Source organism: Gorilla gorilla, chromosome 19 (genome assembly GCF_029281585.2).
Source record: "Gorilla gorilla gorilla isolate KB3781 chromosome 19, NHGRI_mGorGor1-v2.1_pri, whole genome shotgun sequence".
Taxonomy (NCBI): Eukaryota; Metazoa; Chordata; class Mammalia; order Primates; family Hominidae; genus Gorilla; species Gorilla gorilla.
In genome coordinates, this window is record NC_073243.2 from 79,774,176 (window position 1) to 79,799,058 (window position 24,883).

Consider the following 24,883-nt stretch of genomic DNA (forward strand, 5'->3'; position numbering starts at 1 on the left):
TTTTTTTTTTTTTTTTTTTTTTTTGCAATCCTGCCTTTGTTCTACATGCAAATAAATTTATTTTTAAATAAATGTTGGATTAGAAGGTGACTTTTCTATCTGATCTTTTTTTCTTTTAAATGAGTTATTTTAAAAAGGTCCATAAGGCCAATCTTATTTCTTTCCTATATACTTTACATTTTAGTCCCCCCGTCCCCACCTTACAGGATTATTTAAAAGCAAATACCTGACTTCATATGATTTCATCTGTGAATATTTCAGTATGAATCTCTAAGAGATAATATTGGGCTGTTTCTGAATGTGCACACATATACTCTTTCTGAATGTGCACACATACACTCTTTCCTACATAATACCATCTTTATATATCTATTTTTTCAATAATTAATTAATCTAATATCTCATTAGTGTTCAAATTTCCCCAGTTTTCTCATACATCTTTTTAGAGTCAGTTTGTTCAAATCAGTCTCTTAATGATGTCTGATGTACTCTTAGGAGAATTATCATCATGTTTATTTTTTATATCTCTATAAGATTTTGTGCTTTTTCTCCTTTTAGTGAATATTTAGTGAATATACTTACTATGGCATAATAGTCAACTGAACCCTTCTCACTGAATGTGATGATAAAGTCTAAAGCTTTTTGAAAGGAGGAGAGGGTGATACACACTCATTCTTTTAATATAAATGTTAAAACTGAAAATTTGTGCTCATTCTCAAGTTGGAACAAGACACTTTTTTTTTTTTTTGAGACAAAGTCTTGCTCTGTCACTCAGGCTGGAGTGCAGTGGTGCCATCTCGGCTCACTGCAGCCTCCACCTCCCAGGGTTAAGCGATTCTCCTGCCTCAGCCTCCCGAGTAGCTGGGATTACTGGCGCTCGCCACAACACCGGGTAATTTTTGTATTTTTAGTAGAGATGGGGTTTTGCCATGTTGGCCAGGCTGGTCTTGAACTCCTGACCTCAGGTGATCCGCCTACCTCGGCCTCCCAAAGTGCTGGGATTACAGGCGTCAGCCACTGCGCCCAGCCTCTGAGCTCTGTTTTCTATTTTTCTAATTACCTCCTTCATATCCTTTTGGTAAATGATGAATCATATATACAGTCAGCAGCAGAGATCCTGATACTTCAGTGAATGGTAGCATTGAAAGCTTCATTTTGTAATTTTGCTTTTTAATTTGTCATCTTTCTTCTTAGTTAGGAGAACAGTCAAGTTTGCAATTTATTCTGTTCTTCCTTGATAAAAAGGAATTTGTCTCATATTTGTCAGACTGCATGTTTGTTTTACATAAGATTTAACAATTTTTAGTTCTCCTTTCTTTTAAACAAATATTTAGTAGAGTTTGTATTTTGTGCCAGGTTCAGTGCTGGGCACAGACAAGGTCTCTGTCCATATGGTGCTTATACTCTTGAGGGAAGGACAGATACAGAATAGAGGAACCGCAAATGAAGTTGTAATTTTATATTGTGTTGTAGTGAGATGAACACTGGTGGGGTTAGCTTTATTAGGAGGAGAAATAACTTTTAAATTGTAATAGGAGGGAAGAAGGATAGCATAATGAACGTAGAGGCAAGTGAGTTTGTAGGTGGTGGTAGCAGAAGTCACTTCTAGATTTTTAAAACTACTATTCATTTATTTTTGTTTTTGATTGTTTTTTAAGACATTATTGTTCGGGCATAAAAAATGACTTTGTTTTCACTTGTATATTTTCCTTGACATCTTTAGAGTTCATGTCTAATTTTAACATAAGTATTATTATTTATGTATGATTCCCTTATATTATGAAATCAGTATTTGCAAGTGCTAATTGAAATGAATATGTTATTTTGTCAGTATCTGACTTATGTAATTATAATTATATTAATTACATTTCAAGTCTATTTATTAGGAGAACTGATTTATAGAAACTTCCTTTATGTAAAACGTTGACTCTGGCCAGGTGCCGTGGCTCACACTTCTAATCCCAGCTTTGCGAGTCTGAGGCGGGCAAATCACCTGAGATCAGGAGTTTGAGACCAGCCTGGTCAACAAGTGAAACCCCTTCTCTACTAAAAAATACAAAAATAAGCTGGGCGCGGTGCTACGCGCCTGTCATCCCAGCTACTTAGGAGGCTGAGGCAGGAGAATCGCTTGATCCCAGCAGGCAGAAGTTGCAGTGAGCCGAGATTGCACCACTGCACTCCAGCCTGGGTGACAGAGTGAGACTCTGTCTCAAAAAAAACAAAACAAAAAAAACCTTTGATTCTTTTACTGTGTCCAATGTATGGTAATCGCATTAAATATTCCTAATGCAGTTCTTTTCTTCTTAGAGGGCAGTAGATCTAGGGACTTTCTGCTTTGAGAGAAAGCTACATATAGCTTAGGAACAATGAGTTACACATTGGATATTGACGTGTGAATTGGACCTAGGAAAGTTCACAGGGAAAGCAAGTGTTTTTTTTGTTTTGTTTTTTTTTTTTGAGACAGGGTTTCACCTTGTTGCCCAGTTGGAGTGCAGAGCCGCGATCGCAGCTCATTGCAACCTCTGCCTCCCGAGTTCAAGCAATTCTCCTGCCTCAGCCTCTCAAATAGCTGGGATTACAGGCATGTGCCACCATGCCTGGCTAATTTTGTATTTTTAGTAGAGATGGGGTTTCTCCATGTTGGTCAGGCTGATCTCAAACTCCCAATCTCAGGTGATCCGCCCGCCTTAGCCTCCCAAAGCACTGGGATTACAGGCATGAGCTACAGTGCCTGGCCTGCAAATTTTTTTTTTTTTTTAAGACAGAGTCTCGTTCTGTCACCCAGGGTGGAATGCAGTGGCACGATCTTGGCTCACTGCAACCTCCGCCTCCCAAGTTCAAGCAATTTTTGTGCCTCAGCACTACAGGTGCATGCCTCCACACCCAGTTAATTTTTGTATTTTTAGTAAAGATGGGGTTTCTCCATGCTGGCCAGGCTGTTCTCAAACTCCTGACCTCAAGTGATCTCCCTGCCTTGGCCTCCCAAAGTGCTGGGATTACAGGCATGAGCCACCGTGCCCGGCCGAAAGCAAATATTTTATGGAACCAATATAAGTACTATTATAATGTGATTAGTCACTTAAAAATTCAGCTTTAAAAATAATTGTTTAAGGTGAATATACCGAGCCATTTGACCATAAGGGACAGATAATTCTGCTTTGTTCTACTTTGTTAAATAGATTTCTTAAAGCTCCCTTGGTGTTACTCATTTTGGTAATTTGAGATTCATATGGTTTTCATTCAGTTATGATTATCTTAAAAGTTTTCCTCAGATTGTGTGTTGAAAATGCTGAATTATTGTAATTATTTGTAAGATTTTTACTTGTACACTAAAGCAACTTAGTTTATCTTATGGAATTGCAGTGATAGCTATTCTGAGTACATGGTTGATGTTTTGGGACAAAATTGTCAAATAGATTTAAATTATTTTTCTTTATTGCAAAAGAATTAATATAGTAACAAAGTCTAATAGTATGGAAGGCAACCATCCATTCCCGCTTTTCAGAAGTAACAATAGTTGGTGGTTTGTGCTTCCAAGTCCTATAACATAGGGGGTGGGATTAAAGAACAGAAATGGGAGGTTATAATTGACCATATGTCATTTTGCTCTAGTCATTTTATTTTATTTTTTTAAAACCAGGTGTCTGCTTTGGATCTGGATGCCTCAGGTGCCCGTTTGGTGACAGGTGGATATGACTATGATGTTAAGTTTTGGGATTTTGCTGGAATGGATGCTTCTTTTAAGGCATTTCAATCCCTTCAGCCCTGTGAGTGGTATGTATTCACTTACTTAATATCTTCATATTTGACTTAATATCTTCACATTGGAAGACAGTGCTGTTGGCTTTGGAATCCCATCTACAATGATTTGTATCAAAATACATTACATTTATATGACTGTATACTGCCTTCATAATGTAAATGAAGTAAAATGAGCCTTACATTTCTTTTGTTTCATAAACTTATATTTTAGGCTGGGCGCGGTGGCTCACACTTGTAATTCCAGAACTTTAGAAAGCCGAGGCAGGCGGATCACCTGAGGCCTGGAGTTTGAGACCAGAATGGACAACATGGCAAAAGCCCGTTGGAAATGGCCATCTTCTCTCAGTATCCTCACATGGTAGGGAGAAAAGCAGCTCTAGTGTCTCTTCTTATAAAGGAAGTAATGCCACCATAGGGGCTCTATTCTCATGACCTCATCTAAACCTAATTCTCTCCTAAAGGCCACGCCTCCCAATATCCTCACCTTGGGGGTTAGGGCTTTATCATATGAATTTTTTTTTTTTTTTTTTGAGACAGAGTCTCGCTCTGTCTGTCACCCAGGCTGGAGTGCAGTGGCACAATCTCGGCTCTCTACAAGCTCCGCCTCCTGGGTTCATGCCATTCTCCTGCCTCAGCCTCCTCAGTAGCTGGGACTAAGGCGCCCGCCGCTGCGCCCGGCTAATTTTTTGTATTTTTAGTAGAGACGGGGTTTTACCATGTTACCCAGGATGATCTCGATCTCCTGACCTCGTGATCCACCCGCCTCGGCCTCCCAAAGTGCTGGGATTGCAGGCATGAGCCACCGCGCCCGGCCTATCATATGAATTTTGAGGGAACACAAACATGCAGTCTGTAGCAGATGGTAATAGGCTGATATATTGCACTTGTTGATGTAAATCTGATAGGTTTCTTTCTCTCCAAGGACAGCTTTTTAAATATTTAACAATACCAATAATTTTTCAGGTTCTGTGACAATTTTGTAATTTATAAGTTGCAAACTTAAAATAATCTATAATCTATTTTGTCCTAACAATTACAAATATATTTTTTATTTCAGATTATATATATTCCTACCAGATGGAGATAATTACAGCTTTAAAAATTTTTATTTTTTCATTTTATTTCACATATTGACATTAAATTTTTATTGACACATAATAATTGTACATATGTATGGGGTACAATGCGATGTTTTAATACATGTACTCAATGTGTAATGATCAAATCAGGGTAATTTGCATGATGATTTTTCTGTAGGGAGAAAATTCAAAATCTACTCTTCTGGCTATTTTCAAATATATAATATGTTATTGTTAACTATACTCATCCTACTATGCAATAGGACACCAGAACTTATTCCTGGGTTCTACATCTGTTTATGAAGCCAACCAAGGATTGGAAATATTGGGGGAAAAAATTGCGTCTGTACTGAACATGTACAGACTTTTTTCTTGTCCTTATTCCTTACACAATATAGTACGATAACTATTTGCGTGACATTTACATTGGATATTATGAGTGATCTAGAGTTGATATGAAGTATATGGGAGGATGTGCAAAGGTGATGTGCAAATACTATGTCATTTTATATCAGGGACTTGAGTATCCTTTGTTATCCTCAGGAGATCCTGAAACTAGTCCCCCATGGATACTGAGGGCTGACTGTATAGTCCTATCCTCACGGAACTTTCATTCTAATGAGGGAAGACTGACTATAAACAAAATATATATAATAGGTGGTGGTAAGTACCGTGGAGAAGTAACAAATGGGGCAAAGTGAGTTCTACAGCTCCATTCTTAGAAACCTTGGAGTACTTTTCTTAGTTTATACTCGTGGTGGTTTCCTTTTGTCTCCTTTATTACATGGGACTCTGACATGTGCCCATAGCTAGGGTGGCAGTAGGATCTACCCGAAAAGCATCCTGCTGATACAGGACCAAAGCATCCTGTTGTTCTCCAGCCTATAAAAAGAGCTAATGGTCTTGCTTCTCTTAACTGTGGCCTCCTACACTGTGTTTTGGACGATTGGTGATGTCTTGGATATTCTGTTTCTTTGGAACTTTGAATATACAACACTTTACTAGGGAATTAGCAATGGAAGCAGAGCAAAGATGTACAGAGGAAACAATGCATAACTCTGATGGAACTGAAGTCATGAGGCAGCAGAGAGCTTAAATTACAGCTTTAAAAATCTTTATTTTTTAGAGGGAGTTTAATTGGGAGTAACAGCAGTAATAGTTAACGGAGCCAGAATGCTTGAGTCATATAATTGGAAAGCAGAGTTGGGAGCAACAGATGCTAAAGAGTAGTTGCTGTAGTTCCTCTTTGGGTCGTAGGAGCAGTTGTCATATTACTATATAGCTACCGAATGAAGAAGAGTTCTTAGTGAGGCCTGGGTGAACAGCTCTTCTTCGTATTCAGTGTGACCCCATTTGACCTTTTAACAAATCTCTAAGTAAATAAATAGCCCCTAAGGTAAACTAAGTTTTTCTCTGCTATTTTTTTGCTTGAGAGAGCTATAACTGTAATAGACTTATATTTCTGAACATTTTAGTGCTTGCCAATATTGGGTAATATTTATGTTTCCTATATTTGTAATGAACATTCTTCTTCCGGTACATTTTTTGTTAAGTTATTGTTTCATGCATAAAAGTTCACGTCTTATTGTATAAAATTGACTCAGATTAATTTATACACATTGACAATGGGTAAATAGAATTTTTCAGATTATTAAAAGCTGAAGGATGCCCATGTAAGCAAAACAAACAAACAAAAAAAAACCAACAAAAATAAACCCAAACCCCTCAAACAATTTCGAACACAAAACATTCTTCTCATGCCGGCATCCCTGCTTGCAGGTGTGAAGGGGGCAGGAATCAGCGAGGTGACCTGGGCTGAGTCCCGGGAGTGGGAAGAGGTGGCAGGAAGGGGATCTGAGGAGGAGAACAGGGGTCCTGCTGGTCTGTGCTTCTTCCCAGACACGGGAGCTGTAGAGGGGACCTCTGCAGCAGATGCTAGGGGGGCCACTAGGCCCAGGCAGTCTTGGGACTTGGGTCTGTCCTGCTGTGCATCCATAGTGGATGCTTTAGAAACGGGAGGCCCACCCGAAGCCCCTGTTGCAAGTGAGGACAAAGTGTGGGAAGGCCGTGAGGGTCTGCAGTCCGAGATGGCCTTGTCCTCAACGTGCGGTGCACTGTCGATGCGGGGCCTAGAGGCCTGGGATCTGGGGGAGCCACCCCTTGGGGCGAGTGTCTGCCCTGGTGCTGTATCTGCCTTCTTTTCATAGCGGTTGTGACCCGAAGAGACATCCTGAGGTCCGTCCTCAATCACTGTCTTTGAGGAACTGTGTGCCAGCTGGCAGCGGGATGAGGCTGGCCCCCTCCTCCGCGTTAGTTCCGGGAGGCCTTCCGTAGAGCTGTGGGAGCTCGAGCTGGCATTTCGTTTGCGGCACGATCTGGTCCGGGAGGTCTGGGATCTCTGCTTATATCTCACTTCTGACCTCCGGGCACCTGCTGCAGCTGTGGCTGAGGCCCAGAAATATGAGGGGCTTCCATCCACTGCATTTAGTAACCTCACCCTGGCGATCCATGTGGAGGGGGGAGGGGCTGCTGCGGCAGCTGCAGGAGCCGACGTGCCAGGCCTTGTTCTTCTCATGCCGGCATCCCTGCTTGCAGCTGTGAAGGGGGCAGAAATCAGCGAGGTGACCTGGGCTGAGTCCCCGTAGTGGGTAGAGGTGGCAGGAAGGGGATCTGAGGAGGAGAACAGGGGTCCTCCTGGTCTGTGCTTCTTCCCAGACACGGGCGCTGTAGAGGGGACCTCTGCAGCAGATGCTAGGGGGGCCACTAGGCCCAGGCAGTCTTGGGACTTGGGTCTGTCCTGCTGTGCATCCATAGTGGGTGCTTTAGAAACGGGAGGCCCACCCGAAGCCCCTGTTGCAAGTGAGGACAAAGTGTGGGAAGGCCGTGAGGGTCTGCAGTCCGAGATGGCCTTGTCCTCAACGTGCGGTGCACTGTTGATTCGCTGAAATGCCGCCTCTTTTTCCAGGTGCAAGTCTTCAGCCATGACCCGATACCCCAGCTCTAAGGGAGGTGGCAGCATCAAAGGCTCCCCTCGCCTGCGTGGCAGCAGGGGAATCTTGCGTCTACGGGGCCTAGAGTCCTGGGATCTGGGGGAGCCACCCCTTGGGGCGAGTGTCTGCCCTGGTGCTGTATCTGCCACCTTCTCACACCGTGTGTGACCCGAAGAGACAGCCTGAGGCCTGTCCTCACTCACTTTCTTTGGGTAACTGAGGGTCAGCTGGCAGCGGGATGAGGCTGGCCCCCTCCTCTGCTTTAGCCCCGGCAAGCCTCCCGTGGAGCTGTAGGAGCTGGAGATGGCATTTCGTTTGTTGCTCGAGCTCCTCCAGGAGGTCTGGGATGTCTGATTATATCTGATTTGTGAGCTCTGGGCATGGAGGTCTGTCTGCTGAGGCCTGGGCCTGAGCATAAAGGGAGAGAGGCCTCCATTGTCCCGCAGGGGCCGAAATGCAGACCGTGCATCCCCGGTGACCTCGGGGACCGTTCTCTGATCATCAGGATTTTCTTGGACTCTGGGGTCCTTGTCCTGCTCAGGCATCCCTGTCCCACTCTCCTTGAGGGCCCTCAACACTATCTTCCCTGGACACAAGTCTGGGCACAGCTGAGTGTTGTGGACCCCAAAGGGGTGACTACCTGCTCCTGGGCCCCACGGAGTCCTTGTGCTCAGTGTAGTGGCTGAGCTGGGGGATTTCCTGGAACTTGGAGCACACAGCACTGGCTTACTGTGGTACCTGTGCAGTGAAATTGAAGGCAGAATCACCAGGATGGAACACAGGTCTTGCAGGATCAGGGAAAAGCTTCTTAGAGTTGTCTTGATGCCACTGATGTCGAGTGTCCGGGTGCTTGTAGGATGGCCTGCCACTCAGTCCAGGGGCAGGAGCAACGGGGAGATCCCACAAGCAAAGTGAACTGGGGGATGGGCTGAAGGGGCTCCAGGCAACTGAGGCCTACTCGCAGGTCCTCGGCCTTGGCCCAAAAAGGAATGAGGGGCACAGAGTGCCCGGGTAACCGCTCCTGGGAGCAGTGGGGAACCGTCGGATGCTTGAACTCTCGAGAGCTGGGCTCTGAGCGTCCTCATCCAGCTGCCAACTCGGCCAAAGGCTAAGCCAGCAGACTCTTCTGTTGCCGGGCAACGCGCCTTCTAAACCTGAGGGAGTGGGCACGTGAGCACATAATGGTACCAGTGACAGAGCGACCATAATGGATTAATAAGCACAGCCAGGTACCCGCACAAGGCACTTGCTGGCAATGGCAGGAGGCGGACGTGGGGGGTCGTGCAATAGGTACTGGAGGGAGAGACGCGGGCACAAAGGTCGCGGGAGGAGCAGGTGCCCACGATGGCTGCAGATCTGCCCGTGGATCACTGAAGATTCCTGCTCTCCTGCTGAGGTGGAGACTGCAGTGAGCTGAGATCGCACCATGGCACTCCAGCCTGGGCAACAAGTGCAAAACTCAGTCTCCAGATAAAAAAAAAGAAAAAGAAAAAAAAGAGGCTGGGTGTGGTGGCTTCTGCCTATAATCCTAGCACTTTGGGAGGTCGGGGTGGACGGATCACGAGATCAGGAGTTGGAGACCAGCCTGGCCAACATAGTGAAACCCCGTCTCTAGTAAAAATACAAAATTTAGTCAGACATGGTGGGCAGGAGAGAGCATGTGCAGGGGAACTCCCATTGATAAAACCGTCAGATCTCATGAGACTTATTCACTACCATGAGAACAGCATGGGGGAAACTGCCTCCATGATTCAATTATCTCCACCTGGCCCCACCCTCGACACATGGCAATTGTTACAATTCCAGATGAGATCTGGGTGGGGACAGAGCCAAACCATATAATTCTTCCCCGGCCCCTCCCAAATCTCATGTCCTCACATTTCAAAAGCAATCATGCCTTCCCCAAAGTCCCCCAAACTCTTATTTCAGCATTAACTCAAAATTCCATAGTCCAAAGTCTCATCTGAGACAAGGCAAGTCCCTTCCACCTATGAGCCTGCAAAATCAAAAGCAAGTTAGTTATTTTCTAGATACACAGGGATACAGGCATTGGGTAAATACACTCGTTTCAAATGGGAGAAATTGGCCAAAGCGAAAGAGCTACAGGCCCCATGCAAGTCCAAAACCCAGCAGGCAAATCTTAAAGCTCCAAAATGACCTCCTTTGACTCCATGTATCACATCTAGGTGATGCAAGAAGTGGGTTCCCAGGGTCTTGGGCAGCCCCGCCCCTGTGGCTTTGCAGGGTACAGCCCCCCTTCTGGCTGCATTGAGTGTGTGCAGCTTTTCCAGGCACACAGTGCAAGCTGTCAGTGGATCTACCATTCTGGGGTCTGGAGGATGATGGCCCTTTTCTCACAGCTCTGCTTGGCAGTACCCCAGTGGGAACTCTGTGTGGGGGCTCCAACCCCATAATTTCCCTTTGACACTGCCCTACCAGAGGTTATCCATGAGGGCCCCCCTCCCCCCTCCCCCTCCCCCCTCCCCCTCCCCCCTCCCCCTCCCCCCTCCCCCTCCCCCCTCCCCCTCCCCCTCCCCCCTCCCCCTCCCCCTCCCCCCTTCCCCCCCCCCGCAGCAAACTTTTGCCTGGATTTCCAGGCATTTTCATACATCTTCCGAAATCTAGGCGGAGGTTCATGAACCTTAATTCTTGACTTCGGAGCATCTGCAGGCTTAACACCACCTAGAACCTGAAAGGCTTGGAACTTGCACCCTCTGAAGCCATGGCCTGAGGTGTACCTTGGCCCCTTTTACCTATGGCAGGAGCAGCTGGGATGCAGGGCACCAAGTTCCTAGGTTGCACACAGCAGGGGGTTCTGGACCCACAAAACCATTTTTCCTTCTAAGCCTCCTGGCCTGTGATGGGAGGGTCTGCTGTGAGGGTCTCTAACATGCCCTGGAGACGTTTGCCCCATTGTCTTGGTGATTAACATTTGGCTCCTCATTACTTATGCAAATTTCTACAACCCAGTCTCCTGAGAAAATAGATTTTTCTTTTCTGTTGCATCATCAGGCTACAAATTTTCTGAACTTTTATGCTCTGCTTCCTCTCGAATGCTTTGCTGCTTAGAAATTTCTTCTGTCAGATACCTTAAATCATCTCTCTCAAGTTCAAAGTTCCACAGATCTCTAGGGAACTCTAGAAAAAAATTCTTATTTTCCCTCTTTCCCGCCTATCTTATGCCCGTTTCTAATACAGGTGCACAATGCCTGCAGTGTCTTTGCATAGTAAGAGTGACTTTACTCCATTTCCCAACAAATTCCTCATCTCCCTCTGAGACCACCTCCGCCTGGACCTTGTCATCCATATCACTATTAACATTTTGGTCAAAGCCATTCAACAAGTCTCTAGGAAGTTCCAAACTTTCCCACATTTTCCTATCCTCTTCTGAGCCTTCCAAAGTGTTCCAGCCTCTCCCTGTTACCCATTTCCAAAGTTGCTTCCGCATTTTCGGGTATCTTTACAGCAGCACCCCACTCTACTGGTATCAACTTATTGTATTAGTCTGTTCTCACACTGCAAATAAAGACATACCTGAGACTGGGTAATTTATAAAGGAAAGAGGTTGAATTGACTCACAGTTCTGTATGGCTGGGGAGGCCTCACAATCACGGTGGAAGGCAAGGAGGTGCAAAAGCATGTCTCACATAGTGGCAGGCAGGGGAGAGCATGTGCAGGAGAACTCCCATTTATAAAACCATCAGATCTCATGAGACTTATTCACTACCACGAGAACAGTATGGGGGGAACCATCCCCATGATTCAGTTATCTGCACCTGGCCCCACCCTTGACACGTGGGAATTATTACAATGCAAGGTGAGATTTGGGTGGGGACCCATCCAAACTCTATCGGTATGTTTTGACTTCTTGCTTGATTGCTAGGTTGCATAGAGGACAAACATGGAAATTAATGAAGTACCTTAATATCTGGCTTCAGATCTTAGACAGGATCAGAGGGCCAGCTGAAATTTGCAAGGAGGAGAGGTAGATCCCACCATTTTATGGGTGAATGGCAAAATCAAACAGAAATTATGTGGGATGGGAGATACTGATGCAGGCATCTTTGGAAACATTCTACTTAGCTAATTTTATGCTAGGCTTTAGGTCAAGAAGGAGAGAGAGAGCTGACATGCTGTGGTACACACTTATAGTCCCAGCTACTTGGAAAGCTGAGGCAGGAGGATTGCTTGATCCCAGGAGTTTGAGGTAATGTGCGATGATCGTTCTTGTGAATAGCCACTAGCCACTGAACTCCAGCTTGGGCAACATTGAGACACCCTGTGTCTTAATTTAAAAAAAAAAAAAAAAAAAGGAGGAAAGAAAGTGGTCTCAGTTTTTAATGTAAATATTTTTAATGGGATAATGATATTTTAAGATTAATGTATATTGTATATCAGTTAACTATAGGTCAATAATTATATAAAACTTAAGGTACGAAAAACATTTATTTTTGCTAACATATCTGTGAGTTGACTGTTCTTGGCTTGGTGAGGCTGCAAGCTGCAGATAGAGTCTAGGTATGTTTTCTGTGTGTTTGTTCCCCCTTGGATCAGTGGACTACCTGAGAATGTGTTTTTGTCACAGTGATAGAATCACAAGGAAACTCCAGTTCTGGAAGTACATTTTAAGCCATTGCTTCTATCATGTCCACTAACATTCAGTCAGCCAAAGCACATACCTTGTCCATGGCTAACATTGATAGTATAGATAAATATACCTGATCTCTAGCAGGAGGAACTGCATTGTCTTGGGGAAAGGTTGTAGATGTAGGGAGGGGTGATGAGTTGGGAACAATAATGTAGTCTGCCACAAACATATTAAAGTGTAACTGGATATGGTTGATGCAGAATTTTGAACCTTTGTTTTAATTCTGATTTTTACTCTTTTCCCCCTGTCTAGTGCCCTTTTGTAATACGGTAATTCTCATGATTTTTGTCTGAATTGAAATCGTCTATGAGATTAGATTGTCTACGAAAATACAGTCGATCCTCCTTGCTTTCAGCTTTTGTATTTGTGAACTCACCTACTATTTTTTGTAACCCCCACATCAGTACTCGCAGCACTTTCATAGTCATGTGTTTGCATAGAGTGTCAAAGAATTTGAGTTTGAACACGATGATATTCTGCCTTCTTTTTCAGCTCTCATACAATAGTCAGGTATCCTTTTTGTGGTCTATTTAATGCCATGCTTTTCCTATTTTTGTACCGTTTGTTGGTTGTTTTGCCGTTTAAATTAACCCCCAAGCATAGTGCTGAAGTGCTGCTTAGCATTCACAAGTCCAAGAAGTCTGTGATGTGCCTTACAGAGAAAATACATGCATTAAATAAACTCCACTCAGGCGTGAGTGCTGTAGTGCCATTGGCTGTGAGTTCAATGTTAATGAATGAACAATGTATATTATTTATTTATTCTTCATTTAATTAATTATTATTATTTTTGAGATAGAGTCTCACTCTGTTGCTCAGGCTGGAGTGCAGTGGTGCAGTCTTGGCTCACTGCAACCTCTGCCTCCTGGGTTCAAGCGATTCCCCTGCCTTAGCCTCCCAGGTAGCTAAGACTACAGGCATGCGCCACCATGCCTGGCTAATTTTTTTTTTTTTTTTTTTTGTAGTTTTAGTAGAGACGGGGTTTCACCACGTTGGCCAGGCTGGTCTCGAACTCCAGACCTTAAATGATCTGCCCGCCTTGGCTTTCCAAAGTGCTGGGATTACAGGCGTTAGCCACTGTGCCTGGCCAACAATATATATTAAATAAGCACACATACAACAAAAGTAGGTGTTGGTAAGCTTACAAAAATGTGACCAGTAGCTTGCTGAAACCTAACTTTTTATTTGTTCATGGAACTTTCTAGACCGTAACTACACTGAATAATGAGAATCTGCTGTAATCTTTTTAGGTGCTGTAGATGAGCCATTGGATTAAATTATTACAGTATGTATCAGACTGCTCTATGTTGAACCCTAGTGAAATGCCTCTCAAACCCTCATAAGGATCACAATCTCATGTCCTTTTTTTTGTTATTAAATGCCCAGTATGTGTTAGCGATTTAAACAAAATTCAAATATTTTTTTTTTTTTGAGACAGAGTCTCGCTCTGTCACCTAAGCTGGAGAGTGCAGTGGCATGATCTCGGCTCACTACAACCTCTGCCTCCCGGGTTCAAGCGATTCTCCTGCCTCAGCATCCTGAATAGCTGGGATTACAGGCGCCCGCCACCACGCTGGGCTAATTTTTGTATTTTTAGTAGAGACGGGGTTTCGCCAGGTTGTCCAGGCTGGTCTGGAACTCCTGACCTCATGCGATCTGCCTGCCTTGGCCTCCTAAAGTGCTGGGATTATAGGCGTGAGCCACCATGCCCGGCCTTGACTTTTTAATAATAACCATTCTGACTGGTGTGAGATGGTATGCCACTGTGGTTTTGATTTGCATTTCTCTAATGATCAGTGATATTGAGCTTTTTTTCATATGCTTGTTGGCCGCATGTGTGTCTTCTTTTGAAGTGTCTGTTTATGTCCTTTGCCCACTTTCTAATGAGATTTTTTTTTTCTTGTAAATTTGTTTAAGTTCCTTATCAGTGTTGGACATTAGATCTTTGTCACATGCATTGTTGCAAAAATTTTCTCCTATTCTGTAGGTTGTCTGTTCACTCTGTTGAGAGTTTCTTTTGCTGTGCAGAAGCTTCCAGAAGAAAGGAATCCGATTGGTTCTGTGTCTGTCTCTTTTGGTATTCTCAGACTTATGTAGTCATCCATATAGAAAGATGTTTAGGAAAATAGGACAAGAATAGCAGAAATCTACATAAAAGTGTAGGAAATTAAAATTAGTTACCGGCATACAAAAAACTACTATATGTTATAATTACATACTATAACTCACCCCTCCTTGCCAAATATTCTCTCTCTTTTGACTTCAAAATCATGGCTTATATGTACTTTCTCTATTTCCCAGATGCAAATATAATTAATTGACTTTATTTATCTAGGAAATGTTACTGATATCTTAATTGTAGTCATTGGCTTGAGTGATGGGTTTTGGTAATTCAACTACTATTACTTGAAAGTAGTAGATTTCATAGGATACTGTTATAAAATCTTTTTAACCTCTTTTCTGATTTCAGGAGTAATTAGTAATTGTGGTTTACTGGAAAATTCAATGAATAGGGTGTTAAAGGAAGCAATTCATCAATAATATATCTAATCTATTGGGAGACTGAGGCGGGTGGATCACCTGAGTTCAGGAGTTCGAGACCAGCCTGGCCAACATGGCAAAACTCCGTCTCTACTAAAAATACAAAAATTCGCCGGGCATGGTGGTGCATTCCTGTATTCCCAGGTACTCGGAAGGCTGAGGCAGGAGAATCACCTGAACTCCAGAGGTGGAGGTTGCAGTGAGTCAGGATCTCAGCACTACACTCCAGCCTGGGTGACAGAGTGAGACTCCATCTGAAAAAAAAAAAAAAAAAAAAAATTAAAAAAAGTGGGCCGGGCGCATTGGTTCAGGGCCGGGCACGGTGGCTCAAGCCTGTAATCCCAGCACTTTGGGAGGCTGAGGCAGGTGGATCACGAGGTCAGGAGATCAAGACCATCCTGGCTAATGTGGTGAAACCCGGTCTCTACTAACAATACAAAAATTAGCTGGATGTGGTGGCAGGTGCCTGTAATCCCAGCTATTCCAGAGGCTGAGGCAGGACAATCACTTGAACCTGGGAGGCAGAGGTTTCAGTGAGTCCAGATCATGCCACTGCACTCCAGCCTGGGTGACAGAGCGAGATTCTATCTCAAAAAAAAAAAAAAAAAAAAAAACAAAAGCAACAGAAGCAAATGAGAGTGCCTGGGAGTGGTCATTGTGGGGCATTCCCGTTTGTGTGACCCAGGTCATGTCCCTCCCTAAGCCCTGGTCTCTCTTGCCTCCTGCAGGGCTGGTGAATTACCAGATCTCCGTCAAGTGCAGTAACCAGTTCAAGTTGGAAGTGTGTCTTTTGAATGCAGAAAACAAAGTCGTGGACAACCAGGCTGGGACCCAGGGCCAGCTGAAGGTGCTGGGTGCCAACCTCTGGTGGCCGTACCTGATGCACGAACACCCCGCCTACCTGTACTCGTGGGAGGTAATGGTGGTTTGGGACTTGATTAAGGGAGGTCTTTTGCCCCCATCTGGTAGCCCTGGCTTCAGCAGGAGCCCAGGACAGGTGAACGGGCAGGTGTGGTCCTCTGAGCTTTCTGATGTTTCCCACCCTTGCTGGGAGGCCCAGATTTTTTATTTATTTATTTATTTATTTATTTATTTATTTATTTATTTGTGATGGTCTCACTCTGTCACCCAGGCTGGAATGCAATGGCCTGATCACAGCTCACTGCAGCTTTGAGCTGCAATCCTCCTACCTTGGCCTCATGAGTAGCTGGGGCTACAGGCACATGCCACCATGCCTGGCTAATTAAAAAAATTTTTTTTGTAGGCCGGGCATGGTGGCTCACGCCTGTAATCCCAGCACTTCAGGAGGCTGACGCAGGCAGATCACTTTAGGCCAGGAGTTGGAGACCAGCCTGGCCAACATGGTGAAACCCCGTCTGTACTAAAATGTGAAAATTTGCAGGGCATGATTGTGCACGTCTGTAATCCCAGCTACTCGGGAGGCTGAGGCAGGGGAATTGCTTGAACCCAGGAGGCAGGGGCTGCGGTGAATTGAGATCATGCCACTGCACTCTATCCTGGGTGACAGAGTGAGACTGTCTCAAAAAAAAAATCCTTTTTATAGAGTTGGGGTCTTACTAGGTTGCCCAGGCTGTTCTTGAACTCCTGGACTCAGGTGATCCTCCTGCCTTAGCCTCCCAAAGTGTAGGGATTCCAGGCATGAGCCACCTCGTCTGGTCAAGGAGAAGGCCTATTTTGAAGGGCAGGTCCCAGGGTCAGCCAGTGAAGGGCAGAGCCTCTGATTGCTACTTCTCTGCAGGCCCAGAGGCGACTTCTGGGGTGCATGCACGAGGGGTCTTCCTGCTGTAGGGCAGGCCAGATGGGGCTCAGGGTGTCGGGGCGCTCACACCTGGCGCTTTGGCTGTCATAGGTGCGGCTGACTGCACAGAAGTCACTGGGGCCTTTGACTTCTACACACTCCCTGTGGGGCTCCGCACTGTGCCCGTCACCGAGAGCCAGTGGGTGAGAGCCACTTTCATTTGCGGTAGAGGCAGCAGAGGTTGTAGAAATGCTGCTTGAGGCAGATGCCACACCCCAATTTCATGGAGTGATTTGGGCTGAGCCGAGTCTGCAGCAGGCAGAAGGCTCTGAGATGTTGTCCTAGCCTGGGCAAAGGACAATTCAGAGCTCGGGGGAATAGGGGTGTGCTCAGCACGACTGGGTGGACAGGCCCTTTGTTGTGAATCGTACAGGCTTCCAGGAGCGGGTGCCTGAGGCTTCCAGACAGGCTTTGGGAGGTGGCCAGAGGAGATGCCTGTTTCCGGGGCAGGAAATGGAGGGAGCGCCCAGGCTGAAGAGGTTCAGCCAGGCTGTCACAAGGCTTTGAAGCTTCCCATCTGAGAGCCTGGCTATTGGAGAGTGTGGGTTTGGAACTTGAGGCTAGGAGGTTCTGTTCTGTCCTGTGCCAGCCACAGCCTTCGGATGGGCAGAGCAATGATGGGGGGAAGATGTAAAAGAAAAGAACTGAGGAAAGAAGAAGAAAACCAGCTTCAAAACAGTCTAGGCCAGATGCGGTGGGTCACGCCTGTAATCCCAGCAGTTTGGGAGGCTGAGGTGGGTGGATCACCTGAGGTCAGGAGTTCGAGACCAGCCTGGTCAACAGGTAGTGAATCCTGTCTCTACTAAAAATACAAAAATTAGCTGGGCATGGTGGTGGACGTCTGTAATCCCAGCTACTAGGTAGGCTGAGGCAGGAGAATCGCCTCAGGTGAACCAGGAGGCAGAGATTGCAATGAGCTGAGATAATGCCACTGCATTCCAGCCTGGGTTACAGAATGAGACTCTGTATCTCAAAAAAACAAAACAAAACAAAAACACAACAGTCTGTTCTGTGGAGGCCTTGGGCAGATGCTGGGAGCTCTGAGCACGGACTGGTCCCTCTGTTGGGAGCCTCTTCCCTTCATCCCTCCTGGTTAACTTGACTCAGCATAAAGGCCATTTCTTCTAAGAGCCTGTCCCTGACTCTCCAATCGGGGATGTGTCTGTACGGTCTCATAGAGTGCCCAATTCCTGCCACCACTTGTCATTTCCATTCGCAACATTTCTTTCATTGTTTGTTTTTCAGAGTCAGGGTCTCACTCTGTTGCCCAGGCTGGAGTGCAGTGGTGCAATCATAGCTCGTTGCCATCTCGACCTCCTGGGCTTAAGCGATCCTCCCCACTCAGCCTCCCAAATAGCTGGGACCACAGACATGCGCTGCCTTGCCAGGCTAAATTTTAATATTTTTTTTCCCCACGAGTCAGAGTCTTGCTCTGTCTCCCAGGCTGGAGAGCAGTGTTGCGATCTTGGCTCACTGCATCCTCTACCTCCTGGGTACAAACAGTTCTCCTGCCTCACCCTCCCGAGTAGCTGGGATTACAGGCTCACGCCACCATGCCCAGCTAGTTTTCTTCTTAATTTTTTGTTGAGATGGGGTTTCACCATGTTGGCCAGGCTCTTGAGCTGGCCAACTCTTGAGCTCGTGATCCACCTGCCTTGGCCTCCCAAAGTGCTCACAGGCTTGAGCCACCATGCCCGGCCCTAATTTTTAAATTTGTTGTAGAAACAAGGTCTTGCTATGTTGCCCAGGCTGGTCTCAAGCGCCTGGTCTCAAGTAAGCCTCCCAAAGTGCTGGGGTTCTAGGCGTGAACCACCTCGCCTGGCACTTGCACCGTTTTTCTGTGCATGCATCTCCACTCCCACTGCCCAGGACCTGTGGACTTAGATTTGAGTCATTACTGAGCACCTAGCACCCAGCCCCATGCCTACCTCCCACCTCGCACTACCTGTTTGCTTGATGCATTAATAAATATTCCACCTGAATCCACAGCCCATTCACTCCTGTGTTCAAGAGCTATTTCAGGAAGTGAACCTCATTTTTGGCAGTGTTCAGTCCAGTGACCTCAGCTCTGTGTACCTGGCAGGGTGGCTACGCCTCTGGGGGAATTGGATTCAGGGGTGGGGGAGAAAGAGTGTTGTTAAAGAGCTCGGTCTAGGACTAGAGGAACGTGCCCTTATGTAAAATACATCTCAAGTTAGGGAAGAAAGCAGCGGCTCTGTGCTTTGTTTTTTTTTCTTTTCTTTTCTTTCTTTCTTTCTTTTTTTGTTTGTTTGTTTGTTTGTTTGTTTTGGGGCAGGGTCTTGCTCTGTGGCCCAGGCTGGAGTGCAGTAGTGTGATTTCGGCTCACTGTAACCTCCACCTCCCGGGTTCAAGCAATTCTTGTGCCTCAGCCTCCCGAGTAGCTGGAGTTACAGATGCGTGCCACTATGCCTGGCCAATTTTTGTATATTTAGTAGAAATGGGGTTTTGCCATGTTGGCCAGGCTGTTCTTGAACTCCTGACCTCAGTGATCTGCCTGCCTCAGCCTCCTGAAGTGCTGGGATTACAGATGTGAGCCATCATGCCTGGCCCCCAGTTGTGTTCTGGCAGGGGAAGATGGGACAGAGAGGATAGGAGGGTGTCTGAGCCTTTCCCGGACTGACGGAACCTGTGTCTTCTCTCTTTTGTGGACAGGATGGTGATTGCTCACACCAAAGCCTTGGACCCCTCCCAGCCTGTGACCTTTGTGACCAACTCCACCTACGCAGCAGACAAGGGGGTGAGCCTGGGGGTCCCCACCCCATTTCTCCCTGCCTTTGCCTGGGCTTGTCCTGAAGCCTGCTCATGGGAACAGCTGGAAAGAACCATGTGCTGCCAGTCTGAGCTTTTTATTTTGTTTTACTTAGAAAGATAGAGACAGGGTCTTGCCATGTTGCCCAGGCTGGTCTCGAACTCCTGGGCTCAAGTGATCCTCCTGCCTCGGCCTTCCAAAGGGCTGGGGTTACAGGCGTGTGCCACCGCACTCAGCCGCAGCCAGTCTGTTTTCAAAGATGGTCTTTGGGTTAATGACAATTCTCTCTCTGCTTACTCTCCAGGCAGTGTGGCTTTCTGAATCCAAGGAGGCTGGGCATAGGGAGATGGGATTTGTTTGCTCAGTTTGGACTCAGCATTTTTTGTACTCGATTTAATAGACTCATAAAATGTCAAAGGTTTAAGTGAGCTTAGAGTTCATCTGGCTCAAACCTGGCTGATCAGAATCTCCAGGGGAAGTTTTATTGAAATGCCAGATCTCTGCATTCTGAGATCCTGATTTAGTAACTCCAGGGTTGGAACCTGAGTTTTTTTGTTGTTGTTTTTGTTGTTTGTGTGTGTGAAGGCAAGGTCTTACTCTGTTGCTCTGGCTGGAGTGCAGTGGTGTGATCACAGCTCACTGCAGCCTTGAATTCCTGGGCCTAAGCAACCCTCTTGCCTCAGCCTTCCAAGTAGCTGGGACTCCGGGTGTACACCACTGTGCCCGGCTAATTTTAAATGTTTTTGTAGAGATGGGATCTCACTATGTTGCCCAGGCCAGTCTCAAACTCTTCAGCTCAAGTGATCCTCCTGCCTTAGCCTCCTAAAGTGCTGGGATTACAGGCATGAGCCACCGTGCCTGGCTGATACTAGCATTCTTTTTTTTTTTTTTTTAAAGATAGAGTCTTGCTCTGTTGCCCAGGCTGGAGTGCAGTGGCACAGTCTCAGCTCACTGCAACCTCCGCCTCCCAGGTTCAAGCAATTCTCCTGCCTCAGCCTCCCAAGTAGCTGGGATAACAGGCACATGCCACCACGCCTGCGCTTGATCGTGGGAGGCAGAGGTTGCACTATTGTGCCACTCCATTCTAGCCTGGGCAACAGAGCGAGACTCTGTCTTCCAAACAAAGCGAAAAAAGATTATCTGCGAGAATGACTGCATTGGCCCCTTGGGTGGGAGCGCTTCTCCAGGGCAAGGTGAGGGGATGCCCAGTGCTGGGAGTGCTGCCTGGAGAGGAGTCAGTTCCAGTGGCGGGGGCCCTGGGTTTTGGCTGAGGACTGCGTGTTGGCAGCTGCTCTGCCTCTCACAGCCCTTCCCAGCTGCACACGTCATGAGCGTCAGTGTGCAATCACAGGCCTGCCTCCTTTGGGCCACTTTGTGACCATGTTTTTTGCTTGTGGGGCAGGGTAATTTCAGGATCTAAATTGGTGCAGTTGGATGTTCTCAGCCCCGAGAGGTAGCTCTTCCCGTTCTAGGCTTTTTGTTCTGTTTTGTAGAAATGGAGTCCTACGATGTTGCCCAGGCTGGTCTCAAACTCCTGGGCTCAAGTGATCCTCCCACCTTGGCCTCCCAGTGTGCTGGGATTACAGGCATGAGCCACTGTGCCGTGCTAATTTTCTTGATACTATTTTTTGTAGAGCTGGGATCTTGCTGTGTTGCCCAGGCTGGTCTCAAACTCCTGGCCACAAGCCACCCTCCTGCCTCAGCCTCCCAGAGTGCTGGGATTGCATCCCCTTCTTACCTTCTCTGTCAGAGGAGCCCCCACAGCATGTGAGTACTGAGTCATGCGGTCTTGTGGTTGCTGAACGGGCTCTGCTGCTCTGGTCCTAGGCTCTGTATGTGGATGTGATCCGTGTGAACAGCTACTACTCTTGGTATCACAACTATGGGCACCTGGAGTTGATTCAGCTGCAGCTGGCCGCCCAGTTTGAGAATTGGTGTAAGACATCACAATCCCATTATTCAGAGCGAGTATGGAGTGGAAACGCTTGTAGGGTTTCACCAGGTAAGCGGTGTTGTACTTTCTGCTTGTGTATTCTCTCTGGGCAGAGATGCCACTTGCCTCCCCCACCCTGCCCTGCGCCCACTGCAGTGCTCCCCTCGCTTCAGCTTTGGGCTCACCTCCCGCTACCCTGTCCATGTTCCCTTCTCACCAGCAGCCAGGCCTCTGCTCCACTCGCTTGGTCCTCAAAGGTGGACTCCTTACTGGCCTTGTTTCCAGACAGCCTCCTATCACCCGTGCCCAAGTGGTCTTTCTAACAAATCCACATTTTTGTTTGTTTTTGAGACCGCCTCTCTCTCTGTCACCCAAGCTGGAGTGCGGTGGTGCGATCACTGCTCACTGCAGCCTTAACCTCCTGGGCCCAAGTGATCTTCCCACCTCAGCCCCCTGAGTAGCTGGGACCATAGGCACAGGCCAACATGCCTGGCTAATTTTTTTACTTTTGTAGAGATGGGGCCTTGTTGTGTTCCCCGGGCTGGTCTTGAATTCCTGGGATCAAGTGATCCTCCTGCCTCAGGCTCACAAAGCGCTGGGATTACAGGTGTGAGCCACTGTGCCCGGCCACAAATCAAAATTTTTGAGTCCTATCATTGGCTCCCCCAGGCCCATAGGACAAAGTCCTAACCCCTAGTCAGGACACTCAGTGTCCTCTGCTCTCTCCTGGGTTTTCATCCTCTTCTCTTCTCACTCCTGGCCACTGATCTGTTTCCACTGCCCTCATTTGCTCTCCTGCTCTTGCTTGAGCTATTCTTTCTGCCTGGAATGCCCATGTTGGCACCATAATCACCAACTAAAAGATCCTTTTCTTTTTATTTTTTTAGAGATAGGGTCTTGCTGTGTTGCCCAGGCTGGTCTCAAACTCCAGGACTCAATTGATCTTTTTGCCTTGGCCTCCCAAAGTGCTGGGATTAACAGGTGTGATCCACTGTGCTAGCCTTTTTTTTATTTTTTATTTTTTTCCTGACAGGGTCTTGTTCTGTTGCCCAGGCTGGAGTGTGGTGGTGTCATCATAGCTCACTGCAGCCTCGAACTCCTGGGCTGAAGCGATTCCCCTGCCTCAGCCTCCTGAGTAGCTGGGACTACAGGCGTGCACCAGCATGTGCAGCCTAGTTTTAAAATATTTTGTAGAGATGCAGTCTCGCTATGAGGCTGACCTTCACCTCCTGTCTTGAACTCCCAAAGTACTGGGAATACAGGCATGAGTCACGACACGTGGCTGAAAAGATTCCTGTTTGGCGTCTGAGTCTCCTCATAGCTGTCCCTTCTGTGGGGAGGTTTACCCTGCCTGCCCCAGGCGGAGGGAACCTTCCCCATGCTCTGCCCTGTTGCAGCCGGAACCTGGCTCTCCCAGCATTCTCGCCAGGCACCGTTGTTATTTCTTTGGCTCTCTCTTTGATCGGACTGTGGGCTCAGGAGACAGGAGTCCTATTTATTGTTGTTTCCCAGGTACTCTGCAATAGCTGACACAGCACATGCTAAATAATACCTATTGAGGGCATGGGTGAGATCTTAGAGCCATGTTTAATCACTCACTTTGTCTTTTTTTTTTTTTTTTTTTTGAGATGGAGTCTCACTCTGTCACCCAGGCTGAAGTGCAATGGTGTGATCTCAGCTCACTGCAACCTCCACGTCCTGGACTCAAGCGATTGTCCTGCCTCAACCTCCCAAGTAGCTGGGATTACAGGCACCCGCCACCATGCCCAGCTAATTTTTGTATTTTTGTAGAGGTGGGGTTTTGCCATGTTGGCCAGGTTGGTCTCGAGCTCCTGACATCAAGTGATTTGCCTGCTTCGGCGTCCCAAAATCCTGGGATTACAGGCCTGAGCCACCATGCCTGGCCTGTCCTCATTTGTTTATCCATCTCATTTTTTGTCCTTCTCACCAAAGATATGTTGCTTTGTCTTGTGGGTTTTTTTTCATGTGGATTCCTGAACCCCATCCAGCCCCTTGTCCCCTCCCCAGCCAGCTCACACTCTTTTGTCACAGCTCCTGGGACTCCCGTTGACACACAGGGAACAGCCACCCTCAGTGGACTGCACTGTTCTGTTTGCACCCTTAAATTTATCGTGCTTACAGAATGACACTTCTGCAAACTAGTCAAGAAGGGGGAAATGGTTTGCGGATATGCATCCTTGTTCATTCTCTTTGAAAAGGTAACCAGCTCTGAATTCTTTCTCCTTTGAGGAGGAGTTTCACTTGTCGCCCAGGCTGGAGTGTAGTGGTGCAATCTTGACTCACTGCTACCTCCGCCTCCCAGGTTCAAGCAGTTCTCCTGCATCAGCCTCCCAAGTAGCTTGGATTACAAGCATGCACCACCATGCTCACCTAATTTTTTTTTTTTTTTTTTTTTTAGTAGAGATGAGGTTTCACCATGTTGGTCAGGCTGGTCTTGAACTTTTGACCTCAAGCGATCCACCTGCCTTGGCCTCCCAAAGTGCTGGAATTACAGGCATGAGCCACCATGCCCAGCCCCAGTTCTGAATTCTTAAGAAACTCGAGAGGGTCTAGGTGAGCATTGATAGAACCTCTGCAGTGCTGGGTGTGGTGGCTCACACCTGGAATGCTAGCCCTTTGGGAGACCGAAGTCAGAGGATCTCTTGAGCCCAGGAGTTTGAGACCAGTCTGCACAACATGGACCCCATCTCTACAAAATATTTAAGATGAGTTGTGGCTGGGTGCAGTGGCCGAGGCCTGTAATCCCAGCACTTTGGGAGGCTGAGGTGAGTGGATCACGAGGCCAAGAGTTCAAGTCCAGCCTGACCAACATGGTGAAACCCCGTCTCTACTAAGAAAACACAGAAATTAGCTGGGTGTGGTGGCATGTACCTGTAATCCCAGCTACTCAGGAGGCTAAAGCAGGAGAATCGCTTGAACTGGGGAGGTGGAGGTTGCAGTGAGCCGAGATTGTGCCACTGCACTCCAGCCTGGGCGACAGAGCAAGACTCCGTCTCAAAAAAAAAAAAAAAAAAAAAAGTTGGGTATGGTCATGCTTGCCATACCAGTAGCTGCCAGGGCTACTAATGGGAGAAAAGGAATAAGCTAGGAAATTGCAGCATCATTTTGCTCTTTTGCTTTGGGGCCAGCTGAAATTTGCCCAAAGTTTCCAAAATATCCTAAGGATAAATATTTGCATTTTTATGTAATTGAAATAGTTGCAGAAGGACTCGGGATTTGTACCAAAACACAAATATTTAACAAATAACTGTACAGATACCTACACCATAATAATGGTGGTAACTATCATGAAGCAAACTCTGGACTCATGAGTGTATACA

The 24,883-nt window shown here is 46.6% G+C and overlaps 2 protein-coding genes and 1 long non-coding RNA gene across 7 annotated transcripts in view; 2 read left to right on the forward strand and 1 right to left on the reverse strand.

Annotated features, from left to right (window-relative positions):
* The window catches only part of LOC115933170 (ciliogenesis and planar polarity effector 1-like), a 57,861-nt gene extending 41,949 nt beyond the window's left edge, over positions 1 to 15,912 (forward strand). For 3 of the 4 annotated variants that reach the window (XR_008673232.2, XR_008673233.2, XR_008673235.2), the window contains exons 9-11: positions 3,641 to 3,774; positions 3,974 to 4,120; positions 15,749 to 15,884. Coding sequence is in view for 1 of the 4 variants with exons in the window: in XM_055367556.2 (XP_055223531.2) it covers positions 3,641 to 3,774; positions 15,749 to 15,785 (171 nt within the window). In the remaining 3 variants the exon portion in view is untranslated. Of the gene's footprint in view, positions 1 to 3,640; positions 3,775 to 3,973; positions 4,121 to 15,748 lie in introns of all 4 variants that reach the window. The other variant, XM_055367556.2, reaches the window with a different exon arrangement.
* On the reverse strand, positions 5,945 to 8,914 carry LOC109023877 (putative POM121-like protein 1-like). Its single transcript, XM_019013316.4, is given in 2 exon segments — positions 5,945 to 6,523; positions 6,526 to 8,914. Coding segments are annotated over 2 exon segments (1,890 nt in total). The 5' UTR covers positions 8,377 to 8,914; the 3' UTR covers positions 5,945 to 6,484.
* A 5,707-nt stretch (positions 15,913 to 21,619) lies between the features above and the next one.
* Positions 21,620 to 24,883, forward strand: part of LOC129528054 (uncharacterized) — a 30,128-nt gene continuing 26,864 nt past the window's right edge. For both annotated transcript variants that reach the window (XR_010131780.1, XR_010131781.1), the window contains exon 1: positions 21,620 to 22,523. This is a non-coding gene — a long non-coding RNA (uncharacterized lncRNA). The remainder of the gene's footprint in view (positions 22,524 to 24,883) is intronic.